Source organism: Macrobrachium nipponense, chromosome 43 (genome assembly GCF_015104395.2).
Source record: "Macrobrachium nipponense isolate FS-2020 chromosome 43, ASM1510439v2, whole genome shotgun sequence".
Classification (NCBI taxonomy): domain Eukaryota; kingdom Metazoa; phylum Arthropoda; class Malacostraca; order Decapoda; family Palaemonidae; genus Macrobrachium; species Macrobrachium nipponense.
Window position 1 is genome coordinate 45,020,931 of NC_061104.1, and position 27,421 is coordinate 45,048,351.

Sequence of the window (27,421 nt, forward strand, 5' to 3'; positions counted from 1 at the left end):
CAAAAATGAACTCTTAATCTTCAAAAATTAAGCGCACTGTGATTTTTTTTTGAAAAAAATTATTTTTTCCGCTTCCGCGCTCACTCCAAACCGGCGCGGCATACGGGAGAGGTTTTTTTTTGATTTTTTTAGGGGCTTCGGCCGTAAGAGGGTTAATTACATTTGACGCTTTCTTTCTCCAACAAAGATGTTCAACTGCCAGCCTACTGTTCTGTAGGTATATGGACTGGATTACGCTGGGTTATTCATCAAACAAGAGTGGCCATTCTGATGTGTAAAAAAATTACCCCTGTCTTAATATATCTGTCCATTTGGATATGATTTCCATACTACAACTTTGGCTCGCAATGATTGTTTTAATGCAATTATCATCAATTCGATTCCTGATACGTAATAGTTCCAGCTTTGGCTGTATATTGGCTTCATTTCCTTTATTGTCCTACTTCTGTTTACAAATTATAAGAGAACATGTGTCCAATAACATTAAAAATTGTAAATGAAGGCTCAATATGACTAGTGAGTTAGCAAGAAAAAATGTTTTCCCTGTTAAATAAACCTTCAAGGATGATCATCCTTACATCAAGAAGAAAGTATTGGATAAAAGAGTAAAACATATTTCTAATGAAGCGTATTAGAGTTTGATACATGCAAATAATCTAATATCCTAATTCTTAAAAGAAAATAATCTGAAATGAGCTCACCTTTAATATTTTTCCTTTAACTATATACAACTCTATGAGAGTTGGAGTATGATCTAATGCCCGATCTATTAACTGTAATGCCTTCTCTGAATCGCCTAAATAGCTGTAATGTTGTGCCAGGTACATCAAAACATATAATATAGACGCTGGTTCTTTGTATTCGTTATCTGAAAGGCAACAAAATATGAATATACATTTCATGAATTCTATGCAAAGTACCTCTAAACAGGATCTTTACACCGAGTTGGACTGAACTTTCTTAGGGTAAGCCTAATTCAAATATCACAGACAATACAATATCCATAAGATTAACACTATGGATTCACAGACAACAACAATATCAATAAGATTAACAATAATGGATAGAAATAAACAATCATATTCCAAAAAATTATTGGAAACAGCAGTAAGTACCAACATGCTTGAATATGCATCCTATTACTCAAATAAAGCAAAGTGGTTATACCTGTTTCACATAAATGTCCCGTCTCTTCAAGGTTTTTAAGGTAACGGTTCATGAGTTTTTCAATAATCTGTACTCTCTCAGAGTCATTGTAAAGTGGCCGTATATCTGTGAACAATGGTGGGACACCCTTTTGTAACGATGCCCGCAAGTATGGATCTAAAAGTTTTTCTAATGTTTCCCCCTTGGCATAATTGAGTGGTAATCGTTTAGGCACTTGAGCACGGGGAAATCTGAAAGGAAAACACTATAAATAAAAAAATTTGAATGGCAGACCATGCAATATTAAAATAAACTCAAAAAACCTAAAACTTATGAACAAATTCATATTAAGAAAACCTGTGATTCTGACAAAGGTTCATGATTATTCATTTGAAGGTATAAACAAGGTCCTTGTACCAAACAAACTTCTTTCATACAGCAGGCATTTGAAATCTTATTGATATTGACATGATTGAAAAAAAACATAAATAATGAGCTTTTTCACACTGGCACCTCAAACCTTGAGACTTCAACTTACTACATTTCATCATTTAGCAGGTAAGTCAGTCTGAAAGAGTACAATCATATTCATTACTTAAACAGAATAATTGGTAATATACAAGAATAGGTGGACACCCAAATAAATGCAACCAATACTCATTTTTAACATTCTGATGCAGCCTCTTTGTTTTTCCTGGTTAACAAAGCCAACATTCCCATTCTTTAACTGTCTCCCACTCCCTCAAAAAACTTTGCGAGTGTATACCACAAGCCCTGCACTCCATTTCAAAATGTGATCTTTTGTTTAGTGGCATTCCCTTCACGGTGACTTAACATTTAAACGCCGACTTGACATATTGTATGTCGACTAAAATTGTCTGTCAGGTGCTTAATTGACGTACGATATGTCGACTACAACAAGTTTTTTTAAATATTGCGGAAAAATAGTTATAGCCTACTTTGCGAAAAATTTTAAATCCCGCCCCTTGAGGGATGCTGGGAGTTCACGGACCAAGCTTGTTTATTTTGTTTTTTACAAGCGTTACCCCAGGCGCGCATGCACGAATTTTCTTTCTTCTTACACTGAAAAGCATCAGCGACACATCTCAGAAATTCTTGTCACTTTGTTTTGTAATTTTTGCACCATTTTTTATATTAGCCATTACATAGAGTTTTATATATGAAAATGTGCGCAATTTCATGTAGAATACAACAAAAAAAATAAAACCCATTATGTGCTTTCATTAGTTTTGAAATATTTTCATATAAAAATCACGATAAGTGCCAAATTTTCAACATTCAGTCAACTTTTGACTCGACCGAAATGGTCGAAAAATGCAATTCTAAGTTAAAACTCTTACATTCTAGTAATATTCAACACTACTTCAATTTATGGTGAATTTTTTTGAAAAACACTTTATCCTTAGGTCAGCACGCGGTACCTCTACCGAAAATCACTCAGAAATTCTTTTGTCAGTTTGTCATAATGTTTTCACCATTTTATATTAGGCATTACATAGAGTTTTTATATATGAAAATGTGTGCAATTTCATGTAGAATAATAATAATAATAATAATAATAATAATAATAATAATAATAATAATAATAATAATAATAATAAGAAAACCATGGTTGTAGCTTTTATCAGTTTTGAAATATTTTCATATAAATCATAAGTGCCCAAATTTCAACCGTCGGTCAACTCTGACTCGACCGAAATGGTCGAAAACCAAGCAATTGTAAGCTAAAACTCTTATATGCTAGTAATATTCAATCATTTACCTCATTTGCAACAAACTGGAAAACTCTAGCACCAATATTTCAATTTATGGTGAATTTTTGAAAAACACTTTATCCTTATGTCCGTGCATTAACTCAGCCGAAAAATAACTCTGAGATTATTTCGTCAGTTTGTCGTAATGTTTGTACAGTTTTATATTAGCCGTTACATAAAGTTTTATATATGAAAAAATGTGCGCATTTCATGTAGAATACAACAAAAAAAAACAAAAATCATGGTTGTAGCTTTAATCAGTTTGAAATATTTTCATATAAATCACAATAAATAGAAAAAATTCAACCTTTCGGTCAATTTTAACTCTACCGAAATGGTCAAAAACTGCAATTGTAAGCTAAAACCCATACAGTCTAGTAATATTCAATCAATTACCTACATTTTGCAACAAATTGGAAGTCTCTAGCACAATATTTCGATTTATGGTGAATTTTTGAAAAAAACTGTGTTTTACGTCCGCGCATTATGAATTCATGGATCATTTTGTGATAATATTTTCTCTGTGTTGCTTTGATAGTTTTACAATTTGTTATATACCAAAATCATCACAATTTAGTGTAAAATACAATGAAAAAAAAATTAACTCATTAGCTTTAACCGTTTTGCTCACAGTGCGATTTGTATACATTTATATGAATTTTTTTTTTTACGCTGTCATATATTCCAATACATATTTATATATGTTAATGATTTTTTTTTTTATTTCTGATGGTAGCATACTAAACTTCAGGCAATGACACAAAAAAAAGGAGTCAAAAATAAAATCTTAATCTTAAAAAAACTAGGCGTGCTGTGATTTAAAAAAAAAAAACCCCCCAAAAAAAAAAAATCCCACTTTGGCGCTAACTCTTGAATGCCGCCGGCATACGAGAGAACGAGAGACACTGGTAAATAGCGGCTTGGCGTTTAAGGGTTAACTAAAATAGTAAGATCTATTCTATGAGTGTGTTCTTGCTGTGCTACAATTCCCCTTTCACATCAATGAATTTGTAATCAATCTATGATCTAGCCAATTTGTCTACAACACACAACACTAAGTTTAATTATACAATAGCGCCTATCTTATTACCCCAAACCCAGATGACTGCATTCATTGCTGAATTCATCAGCTTACAAGACCATCCCCAAAAATAACAAGGAGATAATGCTACATAACCAGAGATGGCAGACAAATAAGATGGATTTATTTTCAGGCAACTGCTACACTAACTCTGGGGTATTATGTAGCTTATACAGTACTACTACTTTTCTTGGATCTTCATGACAGATCTTGCTACTCTCTGAAGCGCAAGACCCCAAACTGTGCAAAAGCTGAGGTACCAGTGTAATATCACAATAAGTACAGATTTGTTCTTATGGTAAAAGTTGAAAGTGTTATTGTATTATTACGCACAACTGTTTATTTAGTAACAAAGTACTGCATAAATCAATTACGAACCAGTCATCACATATTTTTCAGTTAATCCAAAATACATCATCTAATGAAAAGATGTCATCCCTCCTATAAAATGAAAAAATTTTTCTATACGGGGTCTGCAATATACTAATTATTCATTCCTTTATGTGCCAGACGAAAAAGTAAAGCAAATCTACTTGCATCCATGCCACTGTACTACCTTGAGCCTCAGTACATATCAGTCACCGTTCCATCTTTTGTTTAGCTAGTAAAAAACACCAAACAATGAGTTTGCACAGAAATGTGTGTTTCACACCAAATCATAATTTAACTTGACTGGTCAAATTTCTGAAAACCTAAAGCTGATGATAGTGCCTGATAGGTCTGTATCCAACTCTAAAAACCTAAGACATGATCATTTAAGATCTAAAAATACCAAATTGTAACTAAATTTGTATTTTTCATAACTAACAAACCTGAGGTACGTAACATTGATGGATTTACTAGCGCCAAAGCTGGAAAACCGTAGAATTAAAATTATTACACTGTGAGATCCAGGGACTAATGGCATCTATACCAGGTCCCACGGGGCATGTATACCCAGAATGCCCACGGCTACCTGTGACCCATCAGTTATATTTCTAACCCAGTTTAGACTGCTAGAGGGGTGGTTCGAGGTGGGCCTTTAACTGTTAAGACCTCAGGTTTGTTAGTTATGAAAAATACAAAATTAGTTACAAAATTTGGTATTTGTTCATACACGAAACAAACCCCTTCCGGTCTAACATTAGGATAGACTTACTATTGGAGGGAGGTAAGTCTCTACAACTGACTGGAGTTTGCCACCTTATCCATTTCCGAATATATAGGGGAAATTCTAAGAGAATGGACAATGAACCTAGGACCAAAGATATAAGCGGATCTATTGGTTTTCTCCCACTGGGTGTAGATACCATTCTACTGTTTACTCTTGTCCCTGCGACTGGATCCACCTTCACCCCTCTTTTCCTTATTATCCAGAGGGGTGTTGTTGTACTGAAAAGTATATCATCAGCTAAGATAGCTTCACAGTATGGCTGACCATCTCACCTGCATCTAGTCCGTTCCAGCACATGACGGTACTCTCCTTCATATTGCCCCCCGTAGTTAAAGGAGTAGGAAGAAAGTAGTAAAGAAAAAAGACCAGTCTCCATTCAGTTCATTCTACTTTCATACCTTCATCTTAGACTAGACGCAAAACTGACCCGCCAGGGGCACTGGATGAACTATATCACTTGTTGGGCCGCCACCACTGGACCCAAGGAAAAGGTGTCCAAGGATCTATGGGCAACATCTTTCAAAATAAAATGAGGTGAAAGTTGTTTTGGCGCTTCCACACGCCAGCTTTCAGAATTTTATCCACAGAATGTTCCTTCTTAAATGCCAGGGAAGCACTCACACCCCTGATGTCATGAGCTCTAGCTCCCACCTGGCTATCTGACCCTCTGTCTTCTGCAAGTATAAGCATCTCTGATCGTCTCCCTTAGCCAAATGATATTGTATTCTTGGACATTCCTTCTTGTTCCGTCCTGTACTTACGAACAACTCTGGCACCGGCTGAGGTGCCTTGTTCTCTTTTTTAAGTAACTCCCTTAGTGCCCTTTTTTTTGACGGGGCACAGGAGCATTTCAGCTTTGTCGTTGTCTACAAAGTTCTGCCAAGGAAGGTATGGTAAAGGAGTCGTTTTTGAATCTGCCCGTCTACTATTGTTGGATTTGGTCTTTGCCCACGAATTCCTGGGCAAACAAACTCACACACCATTGATCTCCAACCTCTCGAGTGCTTTTATGAGATATGAGAGGCCATGTAGCTCCCCCACCCTTTTGGTTTGAAGCCAGGGCCAATAAGAAGAGCTGTCTTCAGGGTCAGGCTCCTATCCGTGGACTGCCTTAGTGGTTCGTAGGGGGGTTTTGTCAGACTACTCAGTACCTTGGTCAGATCCCAATCTGGGACTTTTAGCTCCTTTGGTGGGCATGACTGTTCAAAGCTCCTCATCAGCATGGCCAACTCCCATGAAGACGATATGTCCACTCCTTTCATTCGTAAGACTGAGGCTAGAGCCGCCCTGTACCCCTTCACTGCAGATACAGACATATGTTTTTCTGTTCTGAGATATATCAGAAAGTCTGCTAACTGCTGAATAGTGGTACCGAGTGGAGACACGTTCCCTCTACGACACCAATCACAGTATGCTGACCACTTCCCTTGGTATACTGTCGCAGATGATTTTCTGATATTACCTGCCATCTGAGTTGCTGCTTTCTGCGAAAACCCCTCGCTCTCGGAGGAGATACTTGACAGTCTCCACCCGTGAAGCGATAGGGACTTCACCGACTGGTGGTACCTCTCCACGTGAGGCTGACACAGAAGGTTGCTCCATGGAGTAAACTCTCTTGGCACATCTACTAGGAGTTCCAGTAGGTCTGGAAACCACTCTGCTTTCGGCCATAACGGGGCTACCAGGGGTCATCTTGAGGTTCTGAGACCGCATTACCCTGTTCAGAACCTGACGGATTAGACAAATGGAGGAAATGCGTACACGTCCAGATTGTCCCAGGGGTGTTGTAGCGCATCTTCTGCTACTGCCTCTGCGTCCGGGACTACTGAACAATACACTTCCAACTTTTTGTTGTACCTGGTTGCGAATAGGTCTATGATCGGTCCTTCCCACAACATGAGCATCCTGTCCACTACCTGTTGGTGTAGGAGGACCACTCCGTTCCCAGAATCTGATCCCTGCGGCTCAACTTGTCGGCCACTATGTTTCTTTTTCCCGGAATATACCTGGCCTTGATGTTCTACCAGGTTCTCTATAGCCCACTGGTGAAGTTGAACTGTCATCACATGTAACCTGCCGAGAAACTAGGCCTCCTTGCTTGTTTATATAATAAGTACTACTGTGGTGTTGTCTGACATCAATACCACTGAGTGTCCCTTTACTCTCTCCCTGAATTCTTGTAGAGCCAGGAAAGCTGCTTTCAACTCCAGCACGTTTATATGGAGTTCTCTGTCCTTGCAACTCCATTTTGCTGACACCATCAACTCCTCCATATGGGCTCCCCAGCCTTCTAGTTACGCATCTGAGAACAGCAAGAGGTCTGGGGAGGATTGTTGAAGGGGGACACCCACTGTCAGATTGTCGTCGTCCACCCACCACCAGCAAGTCTTTCCTCACTTCTGCCGACAAGGGAATTTGCTCGTACGGGTGATCTACTGTTGGTGACCAAAAAAACTCCTTCATCCTCCATTGTAGGGGACCGAAGGTGTAGCCTTCCTTGTGGTACTAGCTTCTCCAGGGAGGTTAGGATTCCCAGCACCACCTGCCACTGTCTTGCTGGCTGTGTCTGCTTTCCCAGAAAGGCATTCACCACTTGTTTGCATTTCTCTACTCTTTGTCTGTCGGGAATACTTTGGCTTGTATTGTGTCTATCACCATTCCCAGATATTCCAAACGTTGAAACTTGGATCCAGCTGCGACTTCTGCTGATTCACCACAATACCTAGGCTGTGCACAAAGCTGCAGGAGGGCCGCCCTGTCCCTGAGTAATTTCTCCCTGGACTTTGCTATCACCAGCCAATCGTCCAGATATCTTATTAGCCTGATCCCCTGAGCATGCGCCCACGCCGACACGAGGGTTGAACACTCTTGTAAAAACTTGAGGAGACGTTGTCAATCCGAAGCACAGGACCTTGAACTCGAAAGCTTTCCCTGCAAGACTGAAGCGGAGAAATTTCCTTGAAGACTGATGGACTGGTATCTGAAAGTATGCGTCCTTTAGATCGACTGTCAGCATAAAGTCTCCGATTCTGACTGCTTGTAGAACGTTTTCGGAGTTTCCATCTTGAACTGGTTTTCCTTATAAACAGATTCAGCGTTGACAGGTCTATTACTGTCCTCCACTCCCCGTTGGCTTTGGGTACCAGGAAAATCCTGCTGTAGAAGCCTTTTGTCGGACTGCATACTTGTTGCACAGCTCCCTTTTTTTTGCCATCATCTTCTTCACTTCGTCCTGCAGAATAGTGGCCTTCTGAGATTTGTGGGCATAAGTGACGTGGGGTAATGGTTGATCTGTCAGGGGCGGGGTTACCTCGAACGGAATCAAATACCCGATCCTGAGAACATCCACCACCCACTGCTCTGCCCCTAGTTCCTGCCACACCTTCCAGTGATTTGCCAGGCAACCCCCCACTGGTGTGGCCGAGTGATGGGAGGCGACCCATCCTATCTTCTTGAGCCTCTCCCTCTTCCCCTATTGCCCCTTCCTCTGTTGGTTTTCCTATTGGTGAAAGGGACCCCGGGGGGGGATGAGTTATCCTCTTTGGGGAAGAGGGTCTTGTGACTCTATTAGGGATGCTATGTCTCACTGTCTTCTTTCGAGACATCTGCTGTTGTCTTCCCTCCAAAGGAGTAGTTTGACTGTTAGAGGTTTTCCTAACTGCCTGTTGCACCAACCTATCGTTAGTGTCCATCCTTCTTCTATCTATCGCCTTTCCAGTATGACTCTGGCAACAGTAGTTGCGATTCCAAGATATCCCCATTCCTCATTGCTAACAGGGAATCCAAATCCACATTGCGGCTTAGTCTAGCCAATGCTGCATCTCTCTCATTAGCAGGAATATTTGTTGCCCAAACATTGGCACTTACGTTTGTTTGTCAGGTACGCAATCGCCTTGGACCCTGACTGTAGTAATCTAATGAACAATGGTTCATCCACTACTTTCCTTGTTGCTTCCGAGGATGCAATTTTCGCCACTGCTGTTGACCAAAGGTCTAACCAGGACGCAGCCTGAAAGACAGAAGAAGCTGTTGCTTTCTAACGTAGCAGCCTCTTGGTACGTCATCGAAGGGCACTCCATTTTAACCTGATCCAAGGTTAATCCAGGCCTTACCTTACAACATTAGGGTTCATTTGTCTAGACAGCAAAGGGACCTTCGGTGTCGTATAATATTTCCTTTGCTTTATCATTGGAGGGGGAATAAATTTAAATGATCTATTAGATCTTAAGGAATTATCCCTCCCTGCAATCTTTGCGTTTACGTGTTGCAAGACCGATTTCCGCATGACTCGAACAAGGCAATTCATACGACACCTTGGTATCCCTCTTTAGTCCAAACGCCATGTCAATTCCAGGAGGAAGCATACTGGCCGGTGTTCTGTCTTCTCCGAATTGACGAATCAAATCAATCACCTCTGCTACGAGGCCAGAAAACTCTTGGTTTTCTCCTTCCTCCGGCTCTAGTGTACCACTCTCCGTCACGAGAATGTTTTTGTCCCCCGCTCGCCTCTATCTTCTGATCAGACGGTCCCACCCGGAATCCACGGCCGCCTGCCCCTACGGCCGCGGTCTCTTTGATCTTTGCTGGCCGCTGTTGGCTCGATCCCAGATAGTCAACAGGGGAATGAGAACGTCTCACTCTTTCTCTGCTCACGGATCCTAGAGCGAGAATCTCGTCTAGATCTCCAAGATGAAGGCTCCCTTAAGACAGAGGTAAGTTCGTCTCTATTAGCATTGGCATCGTTTTCGAGCGTCGGCGAGCCCGGCCTCGGCCTTCTATCCAGAGGACACTGCCTTCCACGAACGTATCCGCCGAGGTTGCCACTCTCTATTTTCGTACTTTTAATAGGAGCCTTATCGTCCTTCGTACGTATTTTGAACGGCCTTACGGGCGAAACTGGGACCTGCATTCCATCCTCTGCTGCACCTTTCGCCCGCCAACGTCGATTTTACCAGAGGTATCGCAGTTTTTGCGATCCGAACTGGCAACTCCGCCTCGGCCGCTAGCTCGCCGGCCGTCACCTCTCTCGGCTTGTTCGGACTCTTGCGAACGGGCTTCGTCTTTTGTCTGCCAACCTTGTGCTTAATAGCCACTTGATTTTCCGACCTTCTTGCTGACTTGGAAATGACAGTCTTGGTCCGAAGAAGAGGAAGAATTGATTCTTCTCCTCTTGGCCCGAGGATCTGCTAGGAACTCCCGAATCCTCCTCCAACGCTTGACTCGGCGCTCGCCGTGACGTTATCGGATTAGCGATGACGCCGAACTAGAGGAAGAAGACGAAGAAGGCGAATCGAATCACTTTTTCTTTTTGTCTCTCTTATTCATTCTATCCTCTATATCCTGTAATTTCTGCATTACAGTTTGCATTGACGGGTCAGAAGGGCGTATTAGCGTCTGGGTGCAGCGAAAAAAGGCCGAGAATCGGTCTGTGACGTCATCACGCCTGCCATCTCAGAGTGTGACGTATGTGTGACGTCAATCCCTCTCGTAGGGAGAGACTGAGAGGTTTCTGCTGGCAACCGCACGTTTGCTGCCAAACTACCTCCCACGTTCTGCATCGCTGTAAAATACTGAGTGGGATGGTGAAGCCGCGGCATTAATTCCCATAAATTGCAAGCCCGGGGGATGAGGAACATTCAGCGCTGCCGCAGACCCTGCTGGAACCGTGACGTCATATAATGCGCAAGCAGACCATCCAAGGTTGGTACGCCTGGTAGGCCTAGCGCTGACCACGTACCAATCTAACCTATGCGCTTGAGTAGCAGGAGCCTGGAACAAAGATGGCGGATCTCCCCCTCTACTTGCTGGGAACAAAGGAGAGTGCAAATTATTCATAAAATTACCCAAGGCCCCTCCTGACGTTTCCGATACAGAACCGCTAGGAGAAACCGAAGGGGTATGAGACAATTCAAAAGCAGGTGGAGAAACATATGGAGCAGCCTGGTTTATTACCGATACAAAGAAGCCGGTAAGGTTTGGTCATCCAAAGATGGCGTCACCCCTTTTCTTTGTATTGGCTCTTTCCCATAGAATTCTTCCACTGTTCCACCGACCAACCGCGACAAACAGAACACGGATTAGTACCGTACATACGTTTCCTGCACCTACTACACGTTGGATGAGGATCCGTCGACACCGAAGTTAGGAACTAGAACAAGGGAAGACCACTGACTCCTGGGCATTTCCTTTGTCTCCTCTTCGAAGCGGTAGACGATCCCGATGTTGAGGCAAAATTCTCCATCATACCACGTATACACCTCCTTTACCAACAAACACTGATCACACTTGGAGAAAGAAAAGGAATGAAAAAAAAAAAAAAAAAAAAAAAATGAAATGGATAAAGAACGGGCAAACTGAAAAAAACCGGCTTTAAATGAGATAGACAGTAACACGTCTTATCTTAAAGGCGGTAGGAAAATAAACTGATGGGTCACAGGTAGCTGCGTGGGCATACTGGGTATACATGCCCCGTGACCTGGTTATAGATGCCATTAGTCCCTGGATCTCACAAGTGTAATTTTAATTCTACCGGTTTCCAGTCTTGGCGCTAGTAAAATCCTAATGTTAAGACCGAAGGTTTGTTTCGTGTATGAACAACCTTGGTTTATAGAGGGTCTGTAAAAGGAGCACAAAAAAAAAAAAAAATTAAAAAAAAATAAATAAATAAATAAAGAACCCATTGTCATCTCTTTTAAAAGTAGAGGGTCCATCAGCAATTACCAGACCAAGCCCATCTATAAGTGAACACTGCCAAGCATATCCAAGTGACTCATTTATCAGTACCCTACAATCATGTTGAATATAAATATTACTTCTCAGCTTGATCCCTAGTTGGGGTCACTGTTTTTTAACGAGCCTTTCATAGATGTTTCTAAGACTCGCTGAACGTTCCATTTCACAATTTGCCATGGCAGTATTTTTACTGAACATATCCCCTTCCTGACTGCACCCCTTATTCATCCATACTTGGGAATGAATAAAAAACAAATTATTCTTAAAGCTTTTGAAACTGAAGTAGTGAAAATGAATCATTAACGATGGGTCAGTAACAACCAGATAACAAAAAAGTTACTGAAATATGAAAAACACTTAAACATTCTTTGTACTACAAGCCCTTACACCTACCCAAAAAAAAAACAAAAAAAAAATAATAAATATAAAAAAGAAATAAATAAATAAATAAATAAGTAAGTCGAGGGTAACAACAGTGCTAACATGAAATTAACCATTACTTTGAAGTTGCAATCACTAAATTTTACTTAATAAAAAATGCAACAACTGGAAGCAAAAGATGCAAGACTGATCACTGAATGTTGCAGGATGTTAACTTCCCAAGAGAAAAACAAAATTTCTTACAATGGACAGCTAGAAACTCGAGACTGAAACCAACAGTGGTAAAATACCTGAATATTACAATATAAAGCACTACAAATTCTAAAAATTCTAAACTAATGAAAGTAAATGAACTGAAAGTTATTACACTCAAAAAGTTAAAAGAATGTTAATGAAATTAGACAACCTTGTATGACAGAAAATACATCTGGAACACTAACTAGCTAGTACCAGCTTGGTAAGCCAGCTAAGAAGTGAAGCAGGCGACTGATGGGTAACGAGGGTTTATTTAGGTGTCCCATGGCACACTAGCTTGCTTGGTACTCTTCTTTTCCAGAAAGTTTGCAGACTTGAAAGAGGGCTACACATGAAATATGGATTTGTTATGATGCAAAAACAAGCTTTAAGGCATCGGCCAGATATATTCAAAACATATAAGCACACATTATCTTGCTTGACTTTCACAAAAGAAACTACTTGTGTGTAAATGCAACACTGCAAACCACAAGGCTATAGAGATGCATCCATTAAACAGCACTTACTTCTCTTTGAGCTCTTCATATAATTTTAATCTTTCTTCAACTGTGGATAGGCCAAGGGATTCTTCTAAATTGAGGTAGTAGTTACGGTTCGGTTTTCCGGATTACGCTTTATCAAACCTCTATAAACTTCTGAAGCTTCATCTTTTCTATCTAATTTCACCAATAATTCACCTGAAAATTAAAATCACAATCTTACAATTAGGATTACAGCATTTAAAAGGATAATACCATTGAAAGAAATTAGGCAGAAGCAGCAATAATACATGTCTGCAATGGAAATGTTTCAAATGTGCCTCTTTCACAACTATAAAAAAAAACACCCTATTCTTTTCATCACCCTGTTGGCTTATGAAAGCCAAAAATTAACACCGTACTAATAAGTACTTATAACTGATATGAATACACTGTAATGAGATAGTCCATATTTAGCAAAATAATCTGTTCCTCAAGCAACTCAAGCTACTTTGATTATAATAAAATTAAAAAGTAGGCACACTAATAATACAAAGTATGATTATACAAGACATGTTTTTAAAAGGAAAACAAACTTCAAATTGAAAATAGATCATTTAAAAGATGTAGTAGATAGATATGAGGTATGTACTATCATTGACTGACTTCCAATGACAGACCTGGTTAATTTTAAAAAAATCACCACCACAAGGGATGCCTTACAAAATTACCAATTAACCCTCTTACGCCGATTGGACGTATTAAACGTCGAGTCAAAATGTCTCCCGTATGCCGATTGGACGTATCATACGTCGGCTCAAAAAAGTTTTTTTAAAAATTCGCGGAAAAATACTTATAGGCCTACCAGCCGAAACTTTTGTATCACGCGCCTTGGGGGATGCTGGGAGTTCACGGATCAAGGCGTTGTTTTGTTTACAATCGCTACGCAGGCGCGCAAGCGCGAATTTCTTTCTTATCGCACTAAAAAGTATCAGTGGACACATCTCGGAAATTATTTCGTCACTTTGACATAATTATTGCACCATTTTAAATTATCCTTTACATGAAGTATTAAATATGAAAATGTGCGCAATTTCATCCACAATACAACTAAAAAATACTCATGATTGTAGCTTTTATCAGTTTTGAAAACAATATTTTCATATAAATAACGATAAGTGCAAAAATTTTCAACCTTCGGTGCACTTTGACTCTACAGAAATGGTCGAGAAAACCGCAATTGTAAGCTAAAACTCTTACAATATAGTAATATTCAATCATTTGCCTTCATTTTGCAACAAATTGGACGTCTCTAGCACAATATTTGATTTATGGTGAATTTATGAAAAACTTTTTTCCTTACGTTCGTGCGCTAACTCTTCCGATAAATTTTTTCGTGCGATTGTCCTAATGTTTTGCACCCGTTTTAAATTTGCCGTTACATAAAGTTTTTTATATATGGAAATGTGCGCAATTTCATGCAAAATACAACAAAAAAAAAAACACCCCTGGTTGTAGCTTTTATCAGTTTGAAATATTTTTCATATAAATAACGTTAAGTGCAAAAAATTTCAACTTTCGGTCAACTTGACTCTACCGAAATGGTCGAAAAACGCAATTGTAAGCTAAAAACTTTCTTTATATTCTAGTAATATTCAATCATTTACCTTCATTTTGCAACGACTTGGAAGTCTCTAGCACAATATTTCGATTTATGGTGAATTTATGAAAAAAAAACATTACGTTCGCGCGGTAACTTCCGAAAAATCAGAATTTTTTTGTGCGATTGTCGAAATGTTTGCACCATTTAAAATTAGCTGTTACATAAAGTTTTATATATGAAAAATGTGCGTAATTCATGTAGAATACAACTAAAATGATTGGAAGGTTGTAGCTTTTTTTCTTTTTTTCGAAATATTTGCATATAAATCACGATAAATAGAAAAAAACCACGTTCGGTCAAATTTGACTCTACCGAAATAGTTGAAAAACGCAATTGTAAGCTAAAACTCTTACGGCCTAGTAATATTCTGTCATTTTTCTTCATTTTGAAACAAATTTGAAGTCTCTAAAACAATATTGTGATTTATGGTGAATTTTTGAAAAAATATACCTTCACTGGCCGCGCGCCGATTCGCGGCCGCAAGTCTCCGAAATACGTACATGGCATTATCCTAATATTTCTCCTTTTCATATTAGCCTTTTTATAGAGTTTCATATATCAAAATTTGCGCAAATTCATGAAGAATACAATAAAAAATAATTGAAGGTTGTAGCTTTTTCCATCTTCGAAATATGTCCATATAAAAAAATATATATTATTAAAATTTCGACATTCGGCGGTCAAATTTAACTCGTCCGAAATGGTCGAAATCTGCAATTCTAATCTAAAACTCTTACAGTATCGTAATATTCAATCATTTGTCTTAATTTTGAAACAAATTGGAAGTCTCTAGAACATTATTTAGAATTACGGTGAATTTTTGAAAATAACATTTTTTTTACGTCCGCTCGTTACGAATTCGTACATCATTTTGTGATAATATTTTCCGGTGTTGCTTTTATTGTTTTACAATGTATTATATATCAAAATGATCGCAATTTAGTGTACAATACAACGCAAAAAAAGTAACTGGTTAGCTTTGACCGTTTTCTGCACAGCGTGATTTGAATACAATTATGTATGAATTTTTTTTTTTCGCTACCATATATCGCATATTTACATATGACTAATGAATATTATTTTTCATTTCTGATGGTTGCATTCCAAACTTCAGGCATGACAAAAAAAAAGGAGCCAAAAATGAACTCTTAATCTTCAAAAGTACGCGCGCTGTAATTTTTTTGAAAAAATTATTTTTTTTCCACTTCCCGCGCTCACTCCAAACCCAGGCCCCGGCATAACGGGAGACGTTTTGATTTTTAGGGCTCCGGCGTAAGAGGGTTAAGTAAATAAGTTGCCTCCTTTATTCTAAACACCTCAGACTACTTGAACATTAATTTAATGCTTTTTCAGTTGTTTTGCTCCTGCAGAGTTTTCTCAACACGATAATATAACAAATTCTGATGTTGCAAAGTTCTAACAAAATGCTGATGTTGCAAAGTTCCTATATATACAAACCTAAGGGTTTTGTATGTTTTTTGTATGGAAATACTGCAGGGCATCAGCTGTAGTAAGTTTCAGAAGACAGTTAACAACAGTTATTACAGCCAAAACAGGTTGGGAGCAAAAGGGGCTCTCACATTGCTGCCCTATTCTCACATTTTTCTTTGGCGGCCCAGGGACAATGCAGCTCTGGTCTGAGGTGGATTAATGATGGAAGACTTGAGGTTTTGTAAATACAAATATAAAAATGACAATAATTCATTTGTTACTATAAAACACAAACCTCAGGTGGAAGAGAGAGAGAGAGGAGCGAGAGAGAGAGAGAGAGAGAGAGAGAGAGAGAGAGAGAGAGAGAGAGAGAGAGATGAGATAGAGAGAATGAGAGAGAGAGAGACTAGTTTTTGGCATAGGATGCCAGGGGTCCCTGATAGGGACCTGTACAACCCACCTCTCACTAAGGCAGAAGAGAGATGTAGGAAAATGGAGTCAAAATATTAAATGAGCTAAGAAAATAATGATCTGCTTACACTCACTGTTATATGGTAAGTGAAGGAGTTCATCTGGCCTAAACTTAAGGGGGCCGGCCGGACCCCTATATATGGTGGTATAGGGCGAAAAATGCAAAGTCATGAAAAAATTCATGGAGCTTCATATGGCAATTGAGAATACGTATACGAAATATTTCGTCAAAATTCTCTTACTTTCGTATTTAGTTACAGGGTAATAGTATCGTAACTCAATAAGCCTAAAAACATTGATCCGTACAAGAAAATGCAATATTCTTCTATTATCGTAAATTTTGATAATTATTGTCAAAGAAATTGGAGAGAAATGGCATCTGTAGACATTCCCCGAGGCAAGAAGGAGACTTCAGGCTCAGTACCAAGTCCAGTCCTGATTTAGTGCGATCACAGACTTCAAGTAGTACACGTTCCATTTTCACCTCTGCCATTACGCCCCCGCTTTTTTTACATATGTTTATGTATGTTTCGGCAAGAATAAATCAATCATGCTAATGAGGAAAAGACAAGGAAAACATCTCGCTAACATATAGACGAAGAAAAATCGCTCAGGTATTATTACAGAATATCATAATATATCGTAGTTAGTGAAGAGAGGGGGGAGGGTGCTTAGTAACGCCCCGTCTTGCTTGACAGCACACGTCACACTATGCCCAAGGCTACAATCTTTGAGCAAAGAGATCTTCATTTATGATAAATAACAAAGTTTTCGTTTTTCAATACCCATAATGGAATATGAAAATTACATAATCATGATTTATTAAATTGTCTTTGTAAAAAAAAAAAGAGTACGCCTTCGAGTTTCACCTCTTGACATTCTCTTCCATTTTACGTTTGTTTATCTTTGGTTGGTCGGGCAAGAATTTCATCATGCCAAAGAGGAAAATACAAGGAAAACATCTCGCTAACATACAGAAGAAGAAAATTCGCTGTAATAAGCCGAGTTAGTGAAGGGAGAGAGAATTGCGTAGGAAGGAGTGCCCCAGGCTGCGATATATGAGCAAAGGGATCATCATTTATGATTAAATTATGATAAATAAAATAGTTTTGGTTTATTAATACACAAAAAAGAAATATACATTCATAATAATCATTATTTATTAACATTGTCTTTATAGAAATACGAAGGAAAACTTTGAACGCCCGTATCTCAAAACTATACTTATTGACCTTCAAAAATATATCTTCTCACTTAGTTTTAAAGCTATAACATTGGAATTTGGTATATAACTCAGAAAGACAGCATAGAACAATCAAATAGAGCCCTTTTTTCCAATTTTTTTGTTTTTTTTTCGGTTTATTTTTTTTTTTTTTATAAATTTTTTTCTCCTGATTTATAGGGTTTATTTTTTTACCATATTGAAAAATTCAAATCTAGGCAAAAAATGACTTTTAGAAAAACTCTCCATTCGATTGGAGGTTCTACATCAGGTTCTATATATGGTAGTAATCCCAGGTCTTAATATTAAATATCAAGGGAGGAGATAGAATTTGGGAAAAATGTATTTTCGGATAAATCGCCCCCCCTCCCGGCGTCACAAAACCGAAGGTCAGAGGTCGAAAATCATATGCGGTTTGGAGATGTCCCAAGTCACCTTATTAAGTGGTATGAATATCAAAGTCCTGTCCTTAAAAAAGGGCATTGGCCGGCCGGCCCCCTTAAGACAGGATACTCTGTTGAGAAATTAACCAGCTCCATGACCACTCATGCTTATATACACATCCCTTGACACTGTGGTCTTTGAAGAAGAGGAAGGTGACAAGATATGCAGGTCATTCATCCATTTACTCTAGCCTTATGCTAACCATACCAAGTGTTTTTCTATCAATGAAAAGCTACGGTTGCTACGTGTGCAGAGTTGAATAGTCACCATAGGTACTAGAACTAATGCTGGCACAATGGGCCTAACTTTGTGACCTTTTGCCAGGATTGAAAGGTCGTTTTGCCAAACCAATATGACTGTTTGATCATTTCATAAGGCCTTCTTGTGTCTGCCTGTGCTGAAAAAATAAATAAAAATAGAAAAAATTAATAAATAAAAAAAAAAAAGTAGCAAACACAGGGATACATGATACACAGAGGGATCCCTGAGCTTTTATAACAAAGAACACACGACTGACCACACAGCTAACCCACCTTCTTTGCCAACATTAAGGGTAGCAGGGAGACGGTCCAGAGTTTAAGATTTTCTCTCTCGAGTTTCCCTTAGGGGTTTTGAATGGCAACCAGTTAGACTAAAAAGACAAGTTAGTCACTTTTCATTCCAGGGGCCCAGTTTGCATGGTGGGAAAGTCTGTTCATAGCATCTTTTGAGTATGGACAACTCTAACCAGGTCAAAAAGGCCAAATCGTGTGAGGTTGTGCAATAGGTTAACTGTGAGACTGAGAGGAGCTCGCTTTGAAGAAATTTACCAGAAATTCTGTAATAGGATATAAGGTTTTGTAGCTGTCTTCTTGATTGAACACCCCTGCCCACAAACACTAACAACAAAAGTATCGATCATTCACGCTTACCAGTGAGGTCAATAAGTTCTGGGGAGATCACTACCTGAATAATTACTCAACTAAAGAGTGGGAAGGCTCGAATGCACCTCCAACACAACCACCTTCAAGCCATGTGTGGACAGATGGACCATTCTTCCTCCATGACCTGGCCCCAATAACAGAATTGTCTGCCTTGGATGTACTGGACACAGAGCTGGGTGAATTGGTAACCCCTCACTCATGCACCTGCCTTGACAATAACAGTGGAGAATAAATCATCACTCCGGTGGACTCTTCACCCCCAGGCTTCTTGACATTTGACAGTACAACACAAACTGTTCATCAACATCACTGTATGGTCAATCACCCATTCTCAGGGTGCTTGCATTTTTGAAAACACCCAATGTCCTCCACATCCAGGTCCCACTCCTTCCAACAAATTAATTCAAGAACAGAAGCGTCCCTTGGGCAAGGGGTGGATTATGCAAACTATCATATGGGGGTTCTTGCCATTTAGCTAATAGATTTAATTTTTTTCTATCTTGCCAGAGAGACAGGGAGATTAGCAGATCCAGTGTAACTTCAGGCACAACCAAAAGAAAACAAGTGCAGGTGGAGTCACCCATAAGATATTGACTTCTCCTAGGATGACAGGAAACTAAGCTGAATGACCAGCCAAACCAATTTGGCTGTTACTGCTGAAACAGATGGTCTGTTACTTAAGGAAGCCTGCTGACATGAGAGTCCTTGGGAAAAAAAAGTCTCACTGCTGCAGTGACTATCAGGGTGCTTTAGGCAAAATATCAGTTACAAACTAACTGTGCAACCCCAACAATGCCAGGACTGAACCAACTGTTGAGATAGCAACAAAACAATATCCTGTGCAAACAGGCACTTGCAGAAACAAGGGTGAATTGCTCATATGAACATCTGAAGGTCCTTGCCCAGTCCAAGATACAATTCTACTGGTAAACAGTCCCTTTGACACAAAGCAATACTTCCTGAAGGCCTTGGTGGGTAGGATACAGTATTCCAAAAGACATCTTTCAAATCTATGTAAAGTATGATGTCACCCTCTCTCATGGAGGCCAACATGGAATGTAGTTTCCAGCTGGCTTCAAGTTTAATAGGCAAACTTGTTCACTGATGACAGCTTTAACCCGCCTCCAGACACCCAACAACTTCTATACAAAGTAAAATTTGACCCGAGGAGCCCAGAGACTAGTCTACAACTTGCAGCACATTCTTCCCAATAAAACCCCCTTAATTCCACTGATGAGGTCAGTACCTTGGTTGGGTGGATGAAGGTAAAACAAGTAGGGGACAGGCTTTGCTTATGAGATGTTTTTGTTTACTCCTAATGAAGGTAGTTTGGGGCAAAACAACTACCCAGGTCTCTGCTCCCTGTCACCTTTACGTTACCCAATGACATAAACAGGCATCCCACTACTCCAATGACAGGTAGAGATGAACAGAAGATTCTCAATAAGAAAAAGAATCATATCTTTTGCATAACAAATGTATTCAGTAAATTCAGATCCTTCCCTTAACAGAATTAAAGGATACAACTAAGACGTAACTTAAGTGTTTTGAAATTGAAAAACTGTTCATAAAAAGATGAAGGGCGTATCTATTTCTACACCAACCCCCCCCAAGCATAAGAAGGGAACAGAATTTTTAAAATTATATTACACTCAAGACAAACTACATTCTTTTGAGAAACTCTGTACCAAATTTTATTTTTTTTAAAATACCTATAGAATTAAACAAGCAGTTAACAGTAACATTTCGCTCAAAAACGTCTTTAGATGGCCTCTCCTGAAAAGGTGAAAAAACAGTTGCGCCACTTCGACTTGGTAGTGACGATACATTCCCATATAAATCCACATATCAGTGAGTCCGCGAATCCGGGGTTTACTGTATTGGGGCATTGGTGTATGGGGATTAAGTTTGTACTGGGGAGGTACAACCAACCTGTCACCCCATTGTCTCCCACCCACAAAAATGGAAAGGCAAGAGATGAGACTTTTTTTTTTTTTGCCTAAGTCCACTAAGTTTACCCCCATAGACTGGGGGAAAACCCTAGACAGAACAAGCAGGAACAAACCACATTGGAAGAGTAGGAGAGTTTCTCACAAGTCAGCTCAGCATTACAGTTTGCCCACTGCAAAAAGAGCATAAAGAATGAGGATCTACAATCACAGGAACAGTGACAATATACCTGCTCAGAAACTGCTGAAGAGCTGTCCATAAAACTGCAACCACAATACAACGAAAACCTAAAGAACATTCCAAAAAACAAGCCAAAGCCACAGCTAACTAAAGATTAATTCAATGTCACAAAGCTCTCAACAACATAAATAATTAGTGCCAAAGCTGCAGTGTTTTCTCTCTCTACAGTGGTTGAAGAAAAAGTGAGTTGCATAATCAGCGAGTTGAGGGCAACCCCTACCCCTCACCATTCTGCCGTTAATCAATTATACAATTTTCAAAGACTGATTCCTGCAGGAGCCTTGGAATACTCCTGTATAAAAAACAAAGGTGCATATTTTGTAGGAACAAATGCAAATCTTCAAACTTTCCCTATCATATTCCTCTGGAAAATGCTATTTTCCACATCACAAATGTAATAAATACACCATTATCATGTTCAAAAATTACATCAGTCAAATAACCCCTTTTGCTAAAGGCTCCAACAGACAACATACCTCTTAATTCCTGAAGTGTGACCTTATCACAAATATTTGCTTCATAGGTATTGAGGTGTTTCAAGGCTTCCTGTAAATTGGCACTTTCCCGTATTACAAGATTTTGATACAGAAGTAATTCACTGTATTCATAATCGTACGTAGTTTTCTGAGGGGAAAAGGCATATATTAGTACTATAATATAACTAGTGAATATTTTCAGTCCCAACAATCTCAGTGCCTAAACAATATTAGAGGGTAACACTGCAATGGAGTTTCTACAAAAAAAATTTCTCAACAATAGAAAAACTTGCAATAAAAAGAAGAGCACTCCATGGGAATGTAATTTCATGTTTGCTTTTTACTATTCCTATAATGGGAAATAAGGTAAAAGATGGAAGAAATTTAGAATGAAATAATGATATAAACTTGACACTTAGAATAGGTAGATGATGCTCTTTTAATAAGCAAAACACCACAAGATTTACAAAGCTTCCTCAACAGAATGCTGCTTACATTGAGTGATGGAACTCACACTTAATCTAAGAAAAACAGAATGAGGAACAGAATATGCTTAATGGAATGAAATATCATTTAATTCAATAAGAGTAAAAAAGGTAAACCAAACACCGAGTAGGCTGTCTAACCATAGGCAAGACCTAAATTTTTAGTTTCAAGGGCAAATTTCATGTTATACTTGATCATCGACTGAAATCTAAAAAAAATATGCATAAACATAATTTTTCTACAATCTACACAGCTGTCAAGTAAGTTAATTTCTCTAGGCTGGCAACAACAAAAAGACAATATAGCAACTACAATTTGTTTATTGTAAGATTATGCAAGAAAAAGAATCTACGATTTATCTTTACCGGTTCAGATATTATTTGTATGAAAACTGATATTACTCCAATTTTTGGGTGAGGGGGGAATTCCTTAAACTATACATGCTGGTGACTCAATTTTGGTGTGTGGATGAAAGATCATGACAAAATAAAACACATTATCCAAATGCATCCTTGCCAAAATACAAAATTGATGTACAGCAGTGTCCTGTATAATATGGATGGATGCCAATGGCTATGTAAAATGTAGGCTAAAAGCAAAGTGGTGGGACCTATGCAGTCACTTAGCACCGAGAGGTAACTGGGAGGTTTTAAAGAACAGGAAGAAAACCTCACAGTTGCACTATCAACCATTTTTAGAAAAGGGGTGGATAGTAAGATGGAAAGAAAAAGAGAATATGAAAGGAGGTACAGTAAAAAGAATGAAAGGGGATGAGGGTAGGGGCTGAAGGGACGCTGCAAAGAAGGAACCTAAGTTATGCCTACAGCAGCGCACCATGTGAGGTGCACTAATGACAGTACTACCTAAAGAATTTTCAAGCCTATAAAAACCATGTTGAATGTTCCATTAGAAACCTATGACAACTTTCAATGCTCAACAATATTTGTGCTAATTCCATTTCTTCCCCATATTAAATAAATTTTATTAAACCTATTATCACAATAAGTACTACTAATACTAGCTGAAAACAGGGACGAGAAAAATAATGGCTCAACCATGACAACCCGTTCTTGTGCAACACTAACAGGTAGTAATAACTCACGTGGTTAATGCATGAAAGCACAATTATACAAAATACAAACCAACCTGAATAGTTTTTCTAAACTCTTCTAATATCCTTAATGCTGTATCATAGTCCTTGAGTAAATGGAAAGACATGGCATAACCAATCCATGATGCTCGCTGGGTTGGTCGTAATTCAAATAGTTTGTACCGCGTGTCCTGCAATAAAGACAGACTTAAAATATATAAAATCAAAAGGAATGTACCAGAGAATAAGTAACAGGCAAGGTCCATAAACAATATATATGCAGCATATAGCCTTATCAATGAGCTGCAACGCAAACCATTTTTTTTTTTTTTTGCTAACTGTGAAGGGTTTTGCTAAATTTTTGGTAGCAAGTAATTTATTTGATTTAAAGTACTCACTCCACATAATACATAACAAGGGAATTAATACAAAAACATCTTAGGTCATTACTGTATTTTGCAAACCACAATGATATTTTGCAAGTGCTTATGGCATTCACTTGATCCTCACCTTATAACCTTCCAGATCTCTCATTTGAATCTGAAGTAAAGACAGATCTCGAAGGATCTGTAAATTGTCTTTGTCCCACTTAAGGGCATTTCGGTAACATTTGATGGCTTCATCATATTTTTTGTCAGAACGCTGTAAAAGACCAAACACATGCCAACAAACGTGACTCTTCAGATTGTTGCGTAAGCCTTGGCGTACAAAATTATATGCATCTTCTTTGCGCCCAAGACAATTCAAGATAAGGCCTTTCATTGCTAACGTTTCTGTAAAAAGAAAAAAAAATATATTGTGCACTTCATGAACTTCAAGCTGCATAATATCGATGGATTTACATTAAAAAATTATTCTTGGTATACCATAAAAAATAAAACAAAATACGTACTGTATTCTTTGCACTTACCAAAACCCAACACTTATAAAATTAATTCATTCTAAATAGTAAAATAAAGTGAACCTTGGCAAAAAATACATTCCATTCCTTTGTACTGAGAGATAACAAAAATGACAACCACTAACCACAAACTCATAGTTAGCTTCTCAATTGTTTAACAATAGGATCTATTCTTAAATGTGGTGAAATGTAAAGCAAATTAAAGGGCACAGATCAAAGCTAGTGGAGGGTGAAGACTGCCAAATATTTCTAGTACTGTATCAATTTTAGTCCAAAATATAGTAAAAAAAAAAATATATTTCTCAAAAGCTTTTAATTTTTCATCCTTTATTTAATATATACAGTGGATCATCCTCCTATTCTAATGCTGCTTTACATGGATGAAATTAATATGGAAAAAAGGGCCTTTCTAGGCCTACGAAACCAATACAAATAGTCCTTAATAAATATCAATGCTTCGCAAATCCCAAATATACCAAATTTGTAACTAATTTGTATTTTTCATAACTAACAAACCTGAGGTCTTAACATTAGGATTTACTAGCGCCAAGCTGGAAACCGGTAGAATTAAAATTACACTTGTGAGATCCAGGGACTAATGGCATCTATACCAGGTCACGGGCATGTAACAGGGGGTCCTCGAGTTACGACGTAGATCCGTTCTTTAACGATGCATCGTAACACGATTTTCAGCGTAAGTTCGGAACATTGAAAAATACCACATGATTTAATGTAAATACCTATCAATAACAACGAGAGAACAATTCCTTACCTTTATTAGTTTGATTGGCTTGCACACTGGAGAGGAAGCTGCGGTGCTGGAGAGACTGGGGGAGGTTAGTGAAGAGAAAAAGAACCTCCAGAAGTTGCTGAATCACCATAAGGCTGACTGGGATACGCCGTTGATTTTGGTCTTCCAACCAAAGCACCAATAACCTTTCCATTTCAATTATTAGACCACTATGCTACTTAGTTATCACTGTCGCTTTCATAGGAGCAGATCCTTTCACATGTTCAACGATGCGCTCTTTATCTTTGATAATGGTAGCAACGGTCGAACGGCTAAGGCCAAGCGAGCGGCCAATGTTTGTTGGCGTTTCTCCCTTCTCGGATCGCTTATAATGTCCACTTTAATTTCCATGGTGATGGCCTTTCTTTTCTTCGATGCACTACCATCAGAAGAGTCCGACCTTGCGCTTGGGAGGGGGGCCATAACATAAGAGCCAAAAACAAAAAGTTACAAAAACGATACAACACGAGGGAGAGAGAGGCAGTGTAAACAACCAAAATGGCGTATGGGCGAGGACTGAGCGTAGCGAAGCGACGCCGTCCTCTCCCCCACAAAGCGTATTCTTCCGCCGTGCGCCTGGAACTAGTTCGCGTTTGTTTACGTTGCTTACGACGCTAAACGCGTAAGACGGAACGACGCAAAATATTATTTTTTATATATGGGGCGCGTTCGTAACCACGAAACATCGTAAGTCGAGACCAGCGTAACCCGAGGACTTACTGTATACCCAGAATGCCCACGGCTACCTGTGACCCCACCAGTTTATATTTCTAACCCAGTTTAGACTGCTAGAGGGGTGGTGGGGCGAGGGTGGGCCTTTAACTGTTAAGACCTCAGGTTTGTTAGTTATAAAAATACAAATTAGTTACAAATTTGGTATTTGTTTCATACACGAAACAAACCTTCGGTCTTAACATTAGGATAGACTTACTATTGGAGGGAGGTAGGTCTCTACAACTGACTGGAGTTTGCCACCCTTATCCATTTCCGAATATATAGGGAAATTGCTAAGAGAATGGACAATGAACCTAGGACCAAAGATATAAGCGGATCTATTGATTTTCTCCCACTGGGTGTAGATACCATTCTACTGTTTACTCTTGTCCCTTGCAACTGGATCCACCTTCACCCCTCTTTTTCCCTATTATCCAGAGGGGTGTGTTGCTACTGAAAAGTATATCATCAGCTAAGATAGCTTCACAGTATGGCTGACCATCTCACCTGCATCTAGTCCGTTCCAGCACATGACGGTACTCTCATTCATATTGCCCGTAGTTAAAGGAGTAGGAAGAAAGTAGTAAAGAAAAAAGACCAGTCATCCCATTCATTCTACTTTTCATACCTTCATCTTAGACTAGACGCAAACTGACCCGCCAGGGGCACTGGATGAACTATATCACTTGTTGGGCCGCCACCACTGGACCCAAGGAAAAGGTGTCCAAGGATCTATGGGCAACATCTTTCAAATAAAATGAGGTGAAAGTTGATTGGCGTTTCCACACACCAGCTTTCAGAATTTTATCCACAGACATGTTCTTCTTAAAATGCCAGGGAAGCACTCACACCCCTGATGTCATGAGCTCTAGCTCCCACCTGGCTATCTGACCCTCTGTCTTCTGCCGTATAAGCATCTCTGATCGTCTCCCTTAGCAAAACGATATTGTATTCTTGGACACTTCCTTCTTGTTCCGTCCTGTGCTTACGAACAACCTCTGGCACCCCGGCCTGAGGTGCCTTGTTCTCTTTAAGTACTCCCTTAGTGCCCTGACGGGGCACAGGAGCATCTCAGCTTTGTCGTTGTCTACAAAGTCTGCCAAGGAAGGTATGGTAAAGGAGTCGAATCTGCCGTCTACTATTGTTGATTTTGGGTCTTGGCCACGAATTCTGGGACAAACTCAAATACCATGATCTCCAAACCCTCTCGAGTGCTTTATGAGATATGAGAGGCCATGTAGCTCCCCCACCCTTTTGGTTGAAGCCAGGGCCAATAAGAAGACTGTCTTCAGGGTCCAGGCTCCTATCCGTGGACTGCCATTAGTGGTTCGTAGGGGGGTTTTGTCAGACTACTCAGTACCTTGGTAGATCCCAATCTGGGCTTTTAGCTCCTTTGGTGGGCATGACTGACTCAAAGTCCTCATCAGCATGGCCAACTCCCATGAAGACGACATGTCCACTCCTTTCATTCGTAAGACTGAGGCTAGAGCCGCCCTGTACCCCTTCACTGCAGATACAGACATTGTTTTTTTCTGTTCTGAGATATATCAGAAAGTCTGCTAACTGCTGAATAGTGGTACCGAGTGGAGACACGTTCCCTCTACGACACCAATCACAGTATGCTGACCACTTTCCTTGG

General features: G+C 39.3%; 2 protein-coding genes across 2 annotated transcripts in view; one reads left to right on the plus strand and one right to left on the minus strand.

The window, feature by feature from the left end:
- Positions 1-27,421, plus strand: part of LOC135213709 (N-alpha-acetyltransferase 15, NatA auxiliary subunit-like) — a 123,079-nt gene that overhangs the window by 23,482 nt on the left and 72,176 nt on the right.
- LOC135213752 (N-alpha-acetyltransferase 15, NatA auxiliary subunit-like) lies at positions 657-27,236 on the minus strand. The gene is given in 8 exon segments (XM_064247880.1): positions 657-868; positions 1,168-1,397; positions 13,030-13,118; positions 13,121-13,200; positions 21,802-21,949; positions 23,434-23,568; positions 23,888-24,150; positions 27,143-27,236. Coding segments are annotated over 8 exon segments (1,236 nt in total). The 3' UTR covers positions 657-671.